This window comes from Battus philenor, unplaced genomic scaffold (genome assembly GCF_028537555.1).
Source record: "Battus philenor isolate CCGP_79_NKW_IND1 unplaced genomic scaffold, ilBatPhil1.0.hap1 SCAF_29, whole genome shotgun sequence".
NCBI classification, from domain to species: Eukaryota; Metazoa; Arthropoda; class Insecta; order Lepidoptera; family Papilionidae; genus Battus; species Battus philenor.
The window spans coordinates 2190291-2209939 of NW_027181692.1; the positions used below are offsets into that span (position 1 = coordinate 2190291).

Below are 19649 nucleotides of genomic sequence, written 5' to 3' on the forward strand. Positions count from 1 at the left end.
ATCATATCTACAACGAAATTCACGAGTTGCTAAGTACAGTGAACACTTGCTTGTCTGTCTGTATTTCTGTTCTACGTTTGGCGAGATTGTGTCTTCTGGAAATAGTGTTAGTATATATAAATGTATATATCTTTACTCTAATCCCGATCTACAATTCCGCAATAATACTTTGAGTATATCAAAAGGTTTACCCTGTCTAAAAGTTTACTAAATCCGGATGATATGACTTCATATGCGTCTTCCAACTGACTCTCTGATTGAACTGCTTCTTGCATGGTATACATTCAAAACGCTTCTGCTCTCTATGTATCCACATGTGCTGCTGAAGATTCTTCTTCCTACTGAACAACTTCGGACAGACAGTACAAGGGTAGTCCTTCTCCTTCGTATGAATAACTCTATGGTCTAGTAAACTTCTCCTGTTATCAAACTTCTGCTCGCAGAAAGTACAAGAGTAGTTGTTAGTTGTGTGAGTGACCACGAAATGGGCGCGATATATTCGCCACTTATCGAACGCCTGCCCGCATTCCGGACACGTGTAAGTCTTGGGCGACTTCGCATGGACCTGGACAAGGTGATCGAACCTCGATTTCCTGTTCGCGAATCTCTGACCACACGAGCTGCAGCTTAAAGGCCAGCAATTCTTCGAAGCTAGTACATGCTCTCTTCTAGCCTCACAATTCGGAAAGCATTTCTTGCAACGGAGACATACTTTGAACTCGCTATGACCGTACGCGAGGTGACGAGTCAAGTTCTCCTGGTTTACGTAGGATTTGCCACAGGTCTCACAAGTGTACTTATGGTAGTGGCAGCTGGTGTGGCGACTGAGGGATCTCAGGCACGGGAGCTTCGCTTCACAGATCGCGCACAACCACCTCTCCGCTCCCAGCTTAAACATCTGCATTCCTATCTCAACGTTCAACTTGATGGCAATATCGTGGATTACCACCAGGTGTTCCGCCATAGAGTTGAGCGTGTCGTAGCGATTCGAGCAAAGCCTGCAAGCTAGCTCAGCGCAATCCACTTTGAGGTACTCCGTGTAATTATTAAAGATATGCGCAAAAGCCGTGTCCACGTGAAACTCACTGTGCTCTCGCTGATGATGCACTCTATAGTCCTTGGGGTCCTCATAGCTTTCGCAGCAGTACACGCAAACCATAGAATCGGCGGGTAATCGGAAAGGATACGCTGTAGAGTATTCCAAAACTAACTTTGCGTTGCTTCTCGTCACGAGGAAGTGATCGAACTCTAGAACAAACAGAGAAGAAACTTTGTGACTTTGGGTTAAACCCTTAAATGTATTATTTGTTTCTAAAACAGCAGTGTAGGAGTCTATTCATCCAGATTACATTTTCTTTGCACCAAAACTGCAATATCTGAAGTCGGAGATCGGTGTGCATTGAAGGTAACATGTGGATCTAAGACGTAGTCGTTTACGATGGATATTATAAGGCTCCAGGTCACCTAGATGGTCATGAAGGCCGTACTCAGAGCTTCGCGAGATGGAATTAGAAATGAAGAGATCCGTTACAGAACCAAGGCCACCGAAATAGCCCCAAAAGCCTCGTGCACGTGCAACCAACGGTCATTGGGGCCGAAATTTTGTCGAGAGGCGACCACGAGCTAGTGGACGCGGCGTTCGTAAGTTTTTTTTTTTTTGTTGCACGACTACGACCACATTTGCGGAAGTGGCTAAATATTGGTCCTTTTCTAACTTAGGATGGACTTCCGCAAGGTAACGCCTGATTCCATTAAATACGTCAGCTCTCCACTACATGTACTTAGTCAAGATCGCAGGAAGTGGATGGATTATGACTACGCAAGACTAGTCACTGGCGATATTTGAGAGAGGTCTATGCTTTGCAGTGAACGTAAATCGGCTGTCGTGGTGATGAGATATATCAAAGTGCGTTTGGAAAAAGACACCAATATATTGGAAACGAAATACATTTAAGGGTAAATGTAAGACAGTTTTACATAGGCAGCTGATATATACAGGTCTTGACATCGAATAATCCTACAATTTTGATATTTCAGTGGATAACTTCTTTACGAACGTGCGTTTCATTCGTATTAGAATAACCGACTATAGCACGGATGAGGAACACGCGATCCGTCAGCCACAGCATGTTTTATATCGTATTTATTTTATCGACTTTCTCCCATGAATGTATTTTAAAAAAATTATTTACAATGAAATGGTAGTCCATACTCAACTTAAACAATTTGTTTCAAGTTACTAATCGACGACTTCATCAGTCAGACTGATTGCGTCAGAAGACGTGAATTACATGTTTGAGAACAATTGTTTAAGACCATGATATTAATTAAAAAATGACCACCGGTCAAGACTAAAAGATGCATTATCAGAAAGCTGCGTACGTGTAACTATCCCATCAATTCCGGTTCATATTGACCAGGTTGTAATAAAAACAAAACAGTGCTAAATTTCCAAATAAAAAATTCAAGTAAATTCGTTTTTCTGTTGTCTTTTTCATTTTGCATTATTTGTATATGAAATCTCTTTTAAATTCTATAATTTATAATGTAACGTAGATAATAAATAAAGTTTTGTTAGTTATTCATAAGTATTTTTGAAGCCTGCCAAAAATATTTCATTTAAATTAGCCCGTTGTTAAAAAAGGTTGCTAGCCGCTGTGCTAGTGTTACGAACTGCTTGAAGCAAATGTTTTAAAATTAATATATTTCACATACGTAAAACATAAGAACAGTTTTTTGTAGTTAAAGTTAACTAGTTTGACATTAATTTTTCTTAAATTTATTGTTGCTATAATCAATAAATACTTCAGATAATAATAACTTCGTTTAAAAAATAATCAATAATTATATCTTCCAATATATGTAACTGTTAAACACAAACACTAACTAAAATGAGGGTAGAAATGAAAATAAAATTCTGCCTACGCTATTTGCTTATTTATTAACAATTCAAATCACATCACGACTACCAGTAATAACACTATATATAACGACTTTAAGCCTGTGGCCTAGAGTCAATTTAACGACTTTTGACTTATGGCTTAGTTTTCCAAGTGCCTATTCAGTTTAAGGTGTGCTTTTTCATATGCCTATTCAGTTTGGAAGCGCTCGCGAATTTATGGCCACAGTGCATGCATGAGATACAGTCAACTGAATGAGACTTTTTAAAGTGGTCGTAGAAAGTCTGTCGGTGGTTGAAGCTGGATGGACAACGCATGCAGCTGTATTCTTTCCTCCTCATGCCGTGGGCTTCCACCATGTGCTTCTGTTTGGACTCGTAACTGGGGAACCTCTCCGGACATTCCGTGCAACAGTGGGTCATACACTTCTTATCTGTCCTCTGGTGTATCTGTTTCGCCTTGATAGAAGGGAATATCATCTGACATCGTTTGCAATACGCACTATACTCTGCCACGTGTTTCGACCTCACGTGGGTTAAAAGGCCGGTGGACGCTATGTAACTCTTGCCGCATGTCTCGCACACAAAGTTAAGAAAGTGAGTAACTGTGTGCTTGTTGAGGTGGAGCAACGAAGGTACATTCCTTCTGCAAACTGCGCAGTTCCAGTTGTCCTTACTAAGATAATATGGCATGACACCTAGAGGAGAATCAAGGTGGATCTCTTTCCCGTGAGATTCGTTCAAGTGAGACGCTATACTTCGAAGACTCTTATATCCTTTTAGACATATCCTGCAGCTTAAGTCTGTGATGTCCACTTTCACGAATTCAGACTTCGGTAGCTTCGCAAAAGCCATGTTCACACGAAAGCTCTCGTGCTCCCCCACCATGTGGACCCGGAAGTCGTCCGGGTCCTCGAACAGGTCACCGCAGTACACGCACATTATACTCTTGACGCTCAACCGGAATGGACTCGCTGAGGTAAGCCTTATGAGCATCTCCGCATTCTTCCTCACGGGATCGCATTCCTCTAAAAAAGAAAACAACTCTGTAACCACCGGCAACTTTCGCACGTCCACCGAACCTAATATTGCTATTTCAGAATTAATTACAAATACACTTTTCACGCTACACATGTCCACTTTATATAAATGAAGAAAATCCGAATTGCTCAAGTGGTTTTCATTATAAAGATACAAAACAAGTACTGCAACCCATTCAACTGGAAACAAATTCATAATAACTCAATGACTGTATACTGTGGATGTACCAGGGTGAATCAAAAAGTTCTTAGAAGTGCATATATATGAAACCTTTTTGGATCAAGTTTGATATTCAAAGTAAAGAGTGTCTATCACACTATATTTATGCAGACTGTCACTTGTTTTTGTCAGTTCGTTCGCATGTAATAAATTTTTTTGTGCAACGAGTTGCTAAAAAGTCAAAATTATGGATAAAAGTGAGTTACGTGCGGTGATAAAATATCTGTTTGAAAAAAATGTCTACGAAGGATATTTTTTTGGACATTCAGCAGACATTAGGGGGTGATGCTGTACCCTATTCTACGGTTGCGTACTGGGTGGCTGAATTTAAAAGAGGTAGATCAAGCTGTAAAGATGACCCGCGTTCTGGGCGGCCTTCAACCTCCGTTACAGGAGAAAATGTCAAAAAGGTTGAGAATCTGGTTTTGGAAGACAGAAGAATGACTATAAAACATGCTTAGAGGTTTCAGCCTTATCAAGAGCGAACTTCTAAAGCAGTAGGATCTTTTAAAATTTGATTAAGTAAACAGAGGAGTCGGTAAAGATGAACTCAAATGCAAGAAGGCGTTCCTCATCACATTTCCGTACGACACGATAGACCCGACATCCGCATGGTGAATGTATGGAACGTTAATAAATCAAGTCACGTAACTCTTACAATTACTGACTACCTACAAATAAAGACGGTATTGAAAAAACACTGGCTAAGAATCTCAAGCAGCGCGATCGCGCTTTCCCTATATATGTACGAGAATACCCAAGAAGCGCAATAGCGCTTGTTTGACTTATTGCCGAGAAACAGCAAGTGGCGCGATAGCGCTTGTTAAATGAGTATCACAATTTGCGCGCGATGTAGAAAAGGAGTTCATCCAGTATGTTTTGATAAACACCAAACGCTACAAATTATACTTGTTATTCTCTATTTAATTTATTTTAAGGAATATTTCAAGTTTATTCGATAAAATATAAGAACAAAAATAAAACTTTTTAATTTGTAATGTATTATTGTATTTTTATAGTACGATTCTACCCAGTGGCGTAGCTAAGAGGTGGGGAGCGGGGCGGCCGCACCAGGCACCACAAGCAGGAGGGGCACCAAAGTTGAAAATAATTTTTTTGAATTATGTAAAATGAAATGTTAAAAGAAAAATAACTACTAATAAACCATAATTTAAAGTAAATAACATAAAAAGAATATCGAATTTTCTATTTTTGTGCTAAAAAAGTTGTTAAATAATATGAACATTAAAAAAAGTAAACGGTTACAAATTATAATATACAGTGTTTAAGCCTTTCATTCGCAAAACACATAGTGTTTTTTAAAAGGGCCCTAAATCCCAAAAACACATATCTATGTTTCAAACTAGTCGACACTATTGATTTTAAAAATGTGATTAATGACTTTGCAGGCCAAAAAGCGAGGAATGTTCGTTTTTAAATTTTCCCAATAAATTTTTTTTCAGATCTAATGTTATTTTATTTATATTTATTATTATTTTGAACCAAAAAAATATATAATAACTACATTCTGTTCTGAATTTTGAAATTATTTAGACTCTTTATGGGGGAGGGGGGGCACTAAGCCCCAATTTGCCCCAGGCCCCAAATACCATAGCTACGCCACTGATTCTACCTATTGTAAAATATACTATTTACACCAAAAGGAGCCGTGTGATGTACTTGCGTAACTAAACCGGTGCGTTCCAAAACCGCAATCCATAACGCACCGTCAGCTTGTCTGCAGTGCTCGAAATATGCTGGGCATTCTCGACATAAAACTTGAACATCGCGATCAGGCTTGGAACTCGAACGGGTAATATAGCATGTATATTATTTTCCACTATAAATTAATAATAATGTTTGAATAATAATATGATCATAGATCATAAATTCAATGAACGTGTGTAGAGAGTGCAAAGTTAAAATTTATTCTATCGCATTAAGCATAGTTATTGGAGGGTATGCGCATATTTTTTAAGTAGGGGTAATACGCACATTATATAAGTTTTGTTTAACATTTACATATATTTTGAAGTTTAGCGTAAAATCAGGCCACCGGAGGCATAGAAAGAATCTTAAACCAGACAGTTCAGATCTAATAAGACATTTCCCTGTTAGTCAAATATAATATTGTTCGAATCTGTCTTATTGGGGAGAATAATTACCACCAAATTAATGTTTGTCATTTCAGCAATGACTTTGCACTTTTTACTAATATCAATAGAGCTTCACTCCGACATATATTAGATACGATATGATATATAGTATATATCCTCAAACCGTCTCAGCAATTTTATGTCTATATACACAACCATTTTTTTATATGGCCCTCTTTATTGGGGACGCCTCTTTCAACCGTATCTTGGCAGAGATATTGTTTTTTATAATTTAATAATTTTTTCACTTTCATTTATATATTTTTATCTCTTTTTTCTATCACAATCTCAGTAAGGTATTCCTCTATTTTTCCTCCAAATATCTCACATTCCTCTGGCTTACTAGTTTTCTTCTTTACGTTACCTTTCTTGCTTCATCTTCGCTCTTGAAATATCCCAATAGTTTTCCTTTCCTATGACAGTACAATTTAATTTTTATCTTGTTTATATACTTCCGATTTTTCTATCTAATTAGATTCTTATAATTTTTTTAAATAGCCAATATTACCGCCAAATTTAATCCGCGAAGGAAGAATAAAAATCTTCTTGACGTACGAATTTAGGTGTATAAATAACCATATTATTCTGTCATAACAAGCATTCCGTGATATCGTTCCGTATGGAACAGTTTAGAGGTTGACTTTACACAACCGTCTCTCATTTCATTTAGGATATAAAACTCACTTTACTCCTAAAGTTCTTTCTTTTTTTCTTTATACATCAAGTTTTCAAGTTACTTCATGTTTACTTGCATGCACGATCACGACTTCTAATCATTGACGTGACATATGGACTCTTTGGTTTCAATTCCCACTAAGACTGTCTTTATTCCCTCGTATGGTCTCTTAATGATCAATAGCTTCTCTCATTGAGATATACGTTACGAATCTTATTAGTTTATCCTATTCCTCCGAAAAATCCATAGAAACTAATAAAATAATTCAGTTATATTCATTTAATTATTCTCTCTTAATAAAATCGTCTACAGGTCACGTGACGTACAAATCAGAAAGAATCGAGTTAAATTATTCAAATCGATTCGGTGATTCGATACGAATAAAACCGATTTTATTTTGTTAAACTATTAAAATAAAATCATTAGGAATATTTTAACGTCTCAAAGGAATGACGTAATGTCTCAATTCAAATTAATCGAATTAAAATAATTCGAACCTACTCATCGATTACAATTTCGAAGAAAATCGATTCTTTGTACATTTTAAAAAAATGTCAGTGTAAAATACCAAAAATACGTTTAAAAGTATAAATTATATTATCAAGGTTCAGATAGTCTCAGTATAAGACCAAACATTTGTTTAAAGGGTACATATAAAATAACAAATCTTTCAACTACCCGCAAATCACAGAACAATTGCATACCACGCGGCCATAAAGGCTTTTTACCGTCTACATTAGAAATGAGATGGCATGTTTAGCAAGGCGATATCTCTACCGCCTTTAATTTGGACCACAGCCGAGTTTCGTTGGTGGTACAAACAACTGTTCAGGTACTACTCTACGAGGGAAACCTTAGAGCTTTCTTGTGGAACATCCTAAGTCAAGGTCCACTCTTTGAGGTCCTTTTGCCCTGTCATTCCATGAAACGTCTACCTAAGCAACATAAAAGCTTAACGGACTCCGAGAGCGAGTAGTGGCTTCCGACAAAGAAGAAGACTAAATCTAAACTTTGCCATCTCAAATCGATGACAAAAAATTGGAGATAAAACCAGCGTGTACGCATGTACTAATATATAAACAATTCAACACTCATTGTTCGGTGATTTGCGAGATCGCACACAGAGTTAAGTGAACGGGTCCAATACTTAAATTACAATATTTTAACTTGATTGATGGGATTAGACTGTCGTTAGTACTTAGGTTACTATCTATCTAAAAAACCTTATCAGTTGTATGTTTATTGACGGTTAATGACGTCATACGGTTTAACGGGCACTTGTCGTCACCTTTAAGGGGTACCTTTCTTATGGTCACTCCAGGAATCGTTCCCTAAAGCGACCGAAAATTTTGAAAAAAATAATCAAAAAGGGGTGAATCTTCAAAGGATCCTTCAAGGTTGTCTAATTTAAACACTTTAAGCAATTCTTCTGAGAAACTGCTACAACGCGATTTAGACATGGGCATGGGTTTTATCAATCCGCTCATGCTTCATTTCTTTGGTCCCCACCCCGCCGCGCTTTCCAAAGGCGCGGTATAGCGGTTTTGGTAGCATTAGAGCAAGATTTTTGAAGTAATACGGACCACACAAAACTTTGTTTTAAAAAGACAAAGCTAAAATATGCCATCCAACTTAAACTTTGTATTTCATTATTATTTCTCTGAGGTTTAGCAGGCAAAGCGCTTACGGTGAATTACAGGAATGAGGAAGCCGCCAAATTTTTCTATCGCTTTAGCAGAGTATTGGGACTACAGGGAATGAACGAAAGAGACCACTAATCGAACCTCAACTTCCGCTCTCTCTGTCACTCGCGATACGCGTTTAGCATTTCGATTTGAGGGAACCATGAAAGTCGGATAATCAAATTCGAATTCATTTAAAACAAAGAACGACCATATCGGTCTTCTCTCTCTTACACAACGCCGCCATTTTTATATGTGTTATAAATTTTGTATGCCGTCGCGAAATAGATATAAAACCATTAATGGAAACCGTGTTACCAGTTAGAAACAAAATAAAAATCTAAAATCTAATCCCATAATTAAAAAGCTTTACCAGATTAAAATAAACACCCGCTCACACAACCCTGTCGCGCAAAAGCCGTATCGTATGGAAATGTCTTTACGTCACACAAACAAATACATACATAAATATTAACAACAAAACAATAATACTTACCGAGCTCCGAACCCATGAAGGCAAGCTTCTTCTAGCTCAACTCCATATGCCAGCACCTCATGATGAACACATTTACCCCGGGATTCCCCGAAAACGTATACTTTTCGGACTACCCTCATTTTTCACATGTTAATCACAAAACTGTTAAGCGTTCAGAAATAAACACTTATGATTGTTAGTGATGCAGGTGTAGTAATCAACAACATAATTGCAATAATGTGGGGTAGTTCTATTTTATTAGTACCATTAAAAATATATAAACACGATTCTATAATCAAAGTCTAAATAAATTCAGGGTTAAAATTTCGTCCACACAATATAACGCCACAATTAGCTTGTCTTATAATTTTATTTCTTACAATATTACTTGGTCTATTAATAGTTATAATATATCCTATATAACATACAATATTAATTTTGTTCATCCAATAACATTATTTGATCTAATCTATACTGTCCACATACTAATAAATTTAAAAATGTTATTCAACAAAAACATGCAAAAATATCCTGTTATCCTGTGAAGGATTTTATGTTATATTTAGGATATTTGTGAAAGTTTTCTCAAAAAAATCCTATCGTTGTTTATTGTGCTCTCTTCTTATATTAGACGCGTTTGAAAACCAATTAGCTTTAAATTGAAGTATGCAATTATGGGAAGGAATAATCCGATTTAAATTTCTACCAAACTGAGTTCTTTTGATTCTTCGCATGACATACACAAGTGATCATGTGTGGATAAGAATATGAAGAAATTAACTAATAATTAATATTTTTAATTTACATTATATTTAAATAATAAACAACGTTTACATTGATCTAATTAATATATTGATCAAGAAGTAAAGTGAAATTGTCATTGACAACTCCTGAGCATTAGGAAGGCATGTAATTTTTTTCCTAGGTTGGTAGGACCTATCTATAACATTTGCCAAGCGTCTGTTTGTCGTACGAAATACGACTGACAAACGTCACATAGGTAATGTGAGACAAAGATAGTGCTCTACGAAACCGAAATTAGCCGATTGTCTCTTTCCAATGGTCGATGTATAATATTTATCGCCGGATACTGTAAATCTAATTATTTTGACTGTAAATCTATAATTATATTAATAAAATGTATCATACCGTATTTATTATAATATATGTTATACACATACATATGTATGTTTGTATATTTTACTTTTACTGTTTCTATATTATGGTTGTCTGGAAGACATTGACACGTGTGATGACCGCCCATTGTACTTTTTTCTTTATTATTATGATACTACATATTTGTAACGTGTACAATAAAGAATATTTAACAATATGAAATAAATCAATATTAGATTTTTTTCACATTTTTTTTTATTAATTTATATTTATCTTGTTATGGTTACATATAACACTAGCTGACCCGGCCACGCGTTGCTGTGAAAATTTAAAAAGTGGAAATAATTGAATTATACGGTATTTCGTTCACTACAAAATAAATTTAATTAATTTTATAGCGTCAACAACACGTGGTAATTACGCTGTTAAAATGTAGCTTATATGACACGTTCGTAGATTTACCATAGCAGCGCCATCTATTGATTACTTACTCAACCCAGTCGAAAGGTATCGACATCTGTTAGAATCATTTGGAGTTAACAGATAATTGTGACTGTCAAATAATAACAGGCAATAATTAGCAATAAATTAAAATTGCGACTATAATTTGAGATTTAAACTATCCTATCTCTCAAGTTAGATCGAACTGCACATGGTGTGCGAATTTTATTATAATCGGTTAAGTGGTTTAGAAGTCCATTGAGTATAAACATTGTGACACGAGATTTATATATATTAAGATTGTTAATTTTGTTGGCGATCCGAAATATACAAAATAAAACACAACACCCCTTTCGTTTTAAAATACAAATTAAAAGAAGCAAGCAATGAGGTCACCCATCCTATGACACCTATATACACAAAGGAAGACACATAACAAACCAACATACAAATAAGACATCATACAATATTATAAATGTAGTACAATTAAAGGTAAAAAAATATGGATATAACATTTTGTCAAGACATGTCCATACGATTGTATCTATGCAGTAAATACACTACACGCTACCAAGTAAATGTTGACAGATTTTTTACGGTAATTATTGTTAACATTTATGTGGAGTATTTAGATTAAATCCAAAAGAATACCAAATTTTGTTCGAATTCCTTATTGTTCGTCCGCTTCATACGTTGTTTCATTCACACACTTTTCATACATGCTAAATTTATATTCCTAACAGTAAAAGCCAAACCATATTGCCTACTACCTTCTCATGCCAGAAATAGTCGTCACGAACTTTTTCCAAGGTTCATGACTTATCACATGTGATGACGTAGTCAATTTTTCTAGAAACAGTCATCACGTATCTCGTAGTTAGACGTCATTTATGGCTAGAAACAGTCATCACATATCTCATTGGAAGACTTCATTTTTTGTTCAGAAACAGTCCTCACGTTTCTAGGCGAACATCGTCATTTTTGACCAAAACCAATAATAATAATATACAAAGTTCTCGTTTTCTAGCTACAAAATCAACACGCATCTGGTACGAAATTCCCCATTTAGACTTTGAACTACAACGATATTCTCACACCCGATATTTCAATGCAAAAGGTTCCTAAAATCAACCCAGTTAATCCTGATAATTTTAGCAGTAGAATATTTTAAGATTTGATTCATTTTCATCATTCTTTCACAGCGCATAGAGGTGATGATGATACGTCATCAAGACCTTGCTTTACCAATCACACACTCAACATCCCTTTCATTAATAAAATTCAGTTTTAGTAGTCACATGTTTGAATAGATTCTCATGTATTTTATTTCTCAATTGGTTTACAGTAAAATATCTGCCAACATAAAATCAAATAAATGGGTTGCTGTGAAAGATAAACTCATGTTCAACTTGTAACATAAATAATTACAAATCACAAAACTAAATTAAAAATTTAACTACTTTTTTTCTTTAAAAGGTACTTCAAGACTCGGCAAATGGTAAAGAATTTCTGTAATTTTTTTAACCTAGTTTACACTGTCCCCTAAATGATATTTGCAGGGTTTGCGGGTTGGAGAGTGCAGGTTGTTGATGGCGTTTAGCCTAAAACCTATTTTAAAGTAGCAAAGCTGGGAGATTCCCTGGGAACCGATCATAATTAACTAACTAGTATCTTAAGTATTATTAGGAATGCTGTCATAAATGTTTGCCATTATATCTAACTTCAATACACATATTTTGTTTCAATTATTTCAATATATATGATTTTTGTAAAAAAAAAAAAAACATTCTTTTGCGTGTTTTAATTTTAATTAAATTTCGAAAAATAGCTCGCACTATCTAAGAACTTGGCCACTCCTAAGTAATATATTCAACTGTTAGCATTATGACTTGTATGCTGTCACTAACTTGCCAATCCGTTGTGCTATATTCTAAATTTGTAAAAATTTTAGTTCTGCCATCTACATAATTTGTTGGAAATTTTTCTAACTTTCACAGCAACCCTCTATCTGATTGAAGTATGTAAAAATTCGATGCCTACCTTTCTTTTTCTTCTCCGGTTTTGCTTTACTGGCTGTCGCTTTTGCCTCCTTCTTCATTTTGACTTTCTTCACTGGAGTAGCTTTCACTTTGACCGTAGACTTTCTCTTGTCAGCCACTTTGGCATTATCAATAATATCTAATAGGTCTACGGAATCCTTCTTTGAACATTTGCTGGCCAACTTTGTTAATGGCTGGTCATCAACTAGAATTAAAATGTTAATGTTAACATTAGGGTTATAACAAATAAAAGTTTTAATATAAAATTTGTTAGTCAAGTTAGTCAGTGAAAATGTTTTTTCTTACAATTTTATCATTACGTTATTCATTATTTCTGAAACCATTGATTTTGGATACTATACGTATGGACATTAAAAGGACTATACATACACAATAACATTTTTGCAACTATAAGCACTTATTCTATATAATTACACAAATGGGGGCGTGAGTGTGACGTTGATATGTGTTATGTGTGTGTGTGGGTGTGTTTGTGTGTGTAATTTTGTGTTTATGAATGACTAAGAGACACAAGGACAATTCATAATGATTTGTTATTTACTAAATATATCTCAATTTTAGTATCCACCATGTCTTATCATCATTTCAGCCATAGTACATCCAATGTTGAACACAGGCCCTCCCCATAGACTTTTAATAGGTTATCAAATGCAGTTTTAAAGTGTGTTCCGGAAATGCTAGTACCTAATGTCTGTGAATGTTTAATATCGTCTATCAGGCACCCATGACCAGGGTACTTCCCAGAGATGTTTACACACTATCACTCCATGTCTACCTAAATATTACATTTGGGACCACACTGTGGATACCGGACTCATCATGTTGTAGAGGATCCGGGTACGGTGCTTGGGCCTGTCCACCCGCGTTACTTATTTATATAATTTTAGTAGATATCTTTCCAATGCATTAGTTTTCACTTTAGCCGACCAGACTTTTTCTCCTATCTAACCAAATTTAAAATTCGCTTTAAGAACCTGCTATCTATTCCAGAAATGAGCAACGTTTGGTCTTGCCACACCTAAATACATCAGCATCGAAGGGTAAGACAGACGAAATGTAAAAAGCAAGGAAAAGAATGAAAGATATTGAGATGCATTGCAGAGTGCAAAAATAAAATGTGAAAAATAAATGAAAAGAATATAAAAGTCCCTGACACATAAATCACTTAGGGGTACGAGAGGCCCCTAATAGCGGAGGTCATTATAGAATAAAATTCACCAGCAGGTTATATAAATCACCGCACCAAATTCACCGCATATAAATCTTTGGTAGTCTAGATCTTTGGGTATATTTATTTCCCAGGGTAAAGTAACTTACTTCTCTTAACAGAATTTTGAATGGAAATGAAGGATATTTTAATTCCTTGAAAGTTGCAAGTATATGCTCCTATAAGTATGAAGGATCTTTTTGAATGTATCGGTTGAGGAAAGTTTTTTCGGCACTACAAGGCATAGGCCTCCCTTGAAGATGTCTATAGGGGAATATACCATGATTGCCACGCTTGGCAGGCGGGTTGGCAATCGTAGTATGGTATTATAGTACGCAGAGGACGCTGCTGCCCATCCTCTAGAAGCTTATTTGTGAGCAGTGGCAATCAGTCTTATATAACAGGGACAAGGTGTGAATTATATAAGATTGTATAGTGGGGATCGAACCTGCGACTGTATTAATTGCATATGGCTGGTTTTGATGACATTAAACAGGTTATATTAAAAAAGAAATATGTCTATATATTTCTTTGTCAAAATAAGTGAATGTAATGGAGAAATTTAGTTTCACATTTTTTTTTAAATATAGTAGAGTGAAACTGTAAAAACTTATGTAATAGGGTCAGGCGTTATCTCGCGGAAGTTCATCCTAAGAAATAGACTAATATATAGCTACTTCCGCTATGCAGCAGTAGTCGTGCAATGAAGTGTTACTCAGTGTTTGGCACTGATCAGACTTACATCTCCTGAGGATGCCCCGTGGAGGGGTGAAACACGTGTAGAGTAGATTAACGGTGGTGGTTGTGTTTCGCATTGTTTACCGCACACGCATTCATCAGCGGGCGGTGCACTTTATTGCACGACTACTGCTGCATAGTGGAAGTAGCTATATATTAGTCCCTTTCTTAGACTGTAAATAGGGTCATATTAATATAAAAATATAATATGTGCAGTGTGCTATGAAGTGTTTAATGTATTAATTTTTTTTTTGACATATAATAATAAATCGGAGAAATCTGCATAAAATGAAGTACAAAGGACGATCTTGTGGTAAATAGAGATTTGTTCAAAACAGCCATTGGATGGACTTGGTTAATAATGGATTCCTAATAAATGGTGATACATATATATTCTTCATCACCATTTCAACCATAGAACATCCACTGGATATATGTCTCCCCCAAAGTGCCAATAAGACTAGTTGGATATGGCCTGTCTTGGACGGACATCCAACATTTTTAACGTCATAAAAAGAATCACAAGTTTCTTAATGCTTTGTAGGAAGTTGTTATTGAAAAAATGCAATTTCCTCTTTGAGTTTCATTTGCAGTGTCAATACCTTTGTTTATATTAAATACATATGACAACGATCTCCAAGATCCAAGCTTTTCACATGTCACTGTACATCGCGTGTTCCCATGTTGAAAAAGTGTGTATGTTTGAAATTGATAGCTAAGACAGGACCAAAATTTATATCTACTACTGCTAATCTAATAAATAAATGTATATTTAAAAATAACCCATCTCATAATAAATAATGTCTACATAATAACCTCGTCAGAAATTATAATAATTCAGTATCCAAGTACTTACGGTCATCATCGTCGTCATCATCGTTATTAAAATTGGCAGAGTCGTCAAGTTCATCTTCGCTGCCCAGCCTCTCGACTTTCACACCTTCGATTTTCACCTCCCTATCGTCCTCCAGTGGAACAACAGCTGACACTGAAAATAAGGAAAATTATTATTTCTTTTTTAACCTTTTAAGGCACGGAATATTAGAAAATAAAAATACCCATGTTGCACAGAAATTTTATTTCGTTCAAAAGTCAACAAAATAAGTGTGTTATTATTAATAAGGATATACGATGATATAAAAAAAATAAAAAATAAAAATTTAACTCTGTTATTAACTACTAAAAAATTTCGGTTTCAACACTTGATGAACCTGTCATATGATGATAAACCTTGCAAGCGCAATCGAGTATATTTTTAACAATTGCTAACGGTGTTGCCAATTACTTTAAATAATAAAGTTCAGAAAAAAATGTATGAGCGCGCAACTATTCCAATATTTCCAGGTGGCTCGAGAAAATCCCACCATGCCTTATTACGCATCAAAAAGGTATACATATATATGTATAGTACACTGCACTATCAAGATATCAAAGGTTTCAAAAAAACAGGCTTTCTCAAAAATTTTGAATAACCCTTATTTAAATTAATTACTATTTACTATCCATCCAAGTCGACTTTGAACAGTAGTTTCAAAATGATCATTTCATAGAAGTTAAAACCTTAGCAAGCAATACATTCTACCCTATAAAACTTGTACACCAAAAACTAATCATGCTGTATATAAAAAACGACATTGTACACAAAGTTAACACTTTCTAGCATATAAAGACGAACTTGTAATAGTAGTTCTAGAGGCGTAGTCAACCAAAACTCGAGTAAAGAAACTATCTCTGGATGTTACCATTATTATCAACTATATAGAAAGTGTTTCACATGGTCAGTAATCATTGAGAGTGCCATGAACAGGATTTCTTTAAAAGATAACAAATGTGAAGATCTGTAGACAAACTAAATTAGCCAATATAGGTCAGCAGATTCATAAGCCCGAGTGGAAATGGACAGACCGCTTAACGCCCAGTACAGATGGCCACTAGGGTCTTAAAGTTCTGGAGTAGAGACTATGGACCAGCAATATAGATGATCTTGTTAACATTGTCTTGTAAATATTATTGGTCCTATTATAAATCTATAGCGGAAGCTTATATGAACATCCTACAACTGAAATCATGATGAAGTACTTACCATTGACAACAGTATCAGCAGAACAACTCGGGTCCAGATGCTGCAGGAAGGTCTTCTCACACTCCACCACCTGCCGCTTGAAATCAGCTGCATCTCGCAACCGGGATATACAGGGCTCGCAGATTAACCTACTGTTGCTGTATGGTCCACCAGATTGTGAATAGGCAATCTGTTGACAAAAATAATGCATAATAAGTGGTGCAGCTTGCGCCAAACAAGGGTGCTACCGGAACCTCTGTAACTCAACTTAGGGCCTAGAAGATGTTAGCGTCTCAAGTCACTTCAGCAAAGCAAATCTAAACAGGCTTCGGGTGACAATAATATGAGAATCTATCAGTCTACGTCGACAAGCTCGTGGTCGCCAGTCTAGAACCTATCAGCCCCTTCCTCAACTAAAAGCAACATCAGAACCGGAAAACTGTGCCATAAGGGTCATCCAAATACCAAAACCACAGATGAAGGGTGGAACAGCAGCTCAGTTTGATGATAATAAAGGCAAGCTTTGTTAAAGTGACCCATAGCTCGTTCAAAATTTCTCCAAGAGAGCATAATACTTATGCTATGACTACTAAATTTATAAAGAAAATATATGAAGTAACAATGTTGTAGTTATAAAAAATCTCAAATTTATAAGCATGCAAAGTAATTAGTACAAGACAAAACTTTGTTCATTATTCTCTCTATAAATTACCAAATTAACAACAGCCTGCATTAAAACAAGGTGATACAGTTGACTGCCAGGCACCATCTATAGTCATGTAATGCTACTTAAAGTTCTTAAATGACTTTTTTCTATATTCCACATAACATTAGCATCCATTCCATTGTTTTTCCAATTACATGTAATATTTCCAAATTTTTTTGCTCATGTAAAGTAAACAACACTGACATGCAGAACAAGTCACAGTCTTTTAAACTACTTCCTAACTTAAATCTTAGGTTCATAAATCATTGGTGTATTCTTTGTCTTATGTCTTATATAACTTTAATGTGAAAGAATGTTTCAACCATCATTTAGTGTTTGTATTTGTTCTTGGCTACAATGGCCATCAATTGCTTGAGCGAGGACTAACATAGCCTATTTATTTTGAGTATTTATCTGTATGATGCATTGTAAAATTTCTTTATTGCTGCAAACATACCTGTGTTGAGGTTCACAACATATTATTATTCTCTTAACCAAACATAGAAAGATTCTCTTGAACTGTATTTATAGAAAGTATATAGAGAAACATATTGTTATGGTCTTAGTCAAAAATAGAAAGATTCTCTGGAACTGTATATATATAGAAAGTACATAGAGAAACATATTGTTATGCTTTTACTTAAAAATAGAAAGGTTCTCTGGGATTGTATTTATATAGAAAGTATATAGCAATTATGAAAACTATCTAAGTGGTTTCTGCAAAGCTAGCATCACACTTTACTTACTAAAAATACTACCAAGACTATTACTCCAATACTTTTTGAGATATTTTATTCACTTTTGTATTAATTCTTATAATAATTACACCTACTTTTTTACCAGAAATTTATTATGTCTGCCATTATGTCTACCATTGCACAAATTGTCAAAAGAGTAAACAAATTAGTAAAAGTACGCAGTAAAAAAAATTTCCATAGTTATTTTGGCAATAAAAAACTGCCTAAACACCCAAAACACAATCTTTTCCTGCTGTCTTCAATAAATGCTGTCTACTTGTTGGTTTTTACTTCCATTGACATTTTACTCCTGAGATCACCATTACCTAAACCTACTTTAAGCTTAAGAATCTAGAAGCCCTAGCTTGAAACATTACTTGATTTTACCAGATTGTGTCCCAACTAAGCAAATTCAGATACCATTTTTGGAATGAAAGAGTTAATACATTGATTTCTGCATTTATTACATACCGAGACATAGTTCATAGAATTAATATATCTTTCTATGGGCAATGTATGTATCCTTTACAATAAGATCCAAAATAATGTTCAGAAAGCTATTGCTAGATTCTACAAAATAGTCAAATTATGTTTGTCTGCTTATGCTGTAATTGTTTTTGCCTCCAAGATATTCAAATGTTTATTAAATATGCGATTTTACATTCTCTCTATAATGTGATGAAATCAATGAAGATCTTTTGAATTTATGTAACAACGAAATAGTCTTGAAAATTTTTGAGACGTGAATAAATTTTTTCACACAAAAAACTCGTCCAAATATTTAATGTTTTAACTTCAATAAAGTTTACGAAACATAAATTAAAAACGAATATCTCAAGGATTATCGATTAAACATACAATACCAATAAGACAAACCAAAATATCTGCCCAGCATCAATTATTGATTTGAAAATGAAACGAAATTGAATAGTACCAATTTATTCAGTACAGATATCAATAAAGCGACTCCTGAATTTAGTTGGATTATGCAAACAATAAACGAATAAAATGGACGCCAACAGTTCACATTATGTACGAATTGTACTTACACTTAAGTCGAATGTGTTAGCTAGCATTTCAGCGTAAACTTCCCGTTTTCCCATCCAGAAATATTCCGTGGAAATATCTTTGTAGCAGCCTTCAGCGAGACAGCATCGGCATACAGTAGGGCCCGGTCTCCACTCCGTTGTTTTCGTAGCCATTATTACAAATTATTCCGATATTTTCACAGAAAATATCACTATCACATACTTTTATATAAACTAACTTAAATAATATAACTACGACGAACTATTTTCACCTATACATTGCAAAATCCATAATCAGACGCCACCGACGGAACCAAAACGCCATCGGTTTTAAAAAAAAATATTGCATTAGCAAGCACCTTGCTTTTGGACAGTGTTGCCGGTTGACATTAAAATATAGGAATCC

General features: G+C 35.0%; 1 protein-coding gene across 13 annotated transcripts in view; it reads right to left on the minus strand.

The window, feature by feature from the left end:
• LOC137926155 (zinc finger protein 260-like) overlaps positions 1–19572 on the minus strand; it is a 61663-nt gene extending 42091 nt beyond the window's left edge. For 11 of the 13 annotated variants that reach the window (XM_068769699.1, XM_068769708.1, XM_068769703.1 and 8 more), the window contains exons 1-4: positions 19265–19572; positions 16794–16962; positions 15567–15698; positions 12746–12949 (exon numbers count right to left, since the gene is read on the minus strand). In XM_068769699.1, coding sequence (XP_068625800.1) covers positions 12746–12949; positions 15567–15698; positions 16794–16962; positions 19265–19417 — 658 coding nt within the window. In that variant the 5' untranslated portion in view covers positions 19418–19572. Of the gene's footprint in view, positions 1–195; positions 1249–2931; positions 3928–12745; positions 12950–15566; positions 15699–16793; positions 16963–19264 lie in introns of those variants that run through there. The other 2 variants (XM_068769706.1, XM_068769709.1) reach the window with 2 other exon arrangements.
• Between the last annotated feature and the right edge of the window lie 77 nt (positions 19573–19649).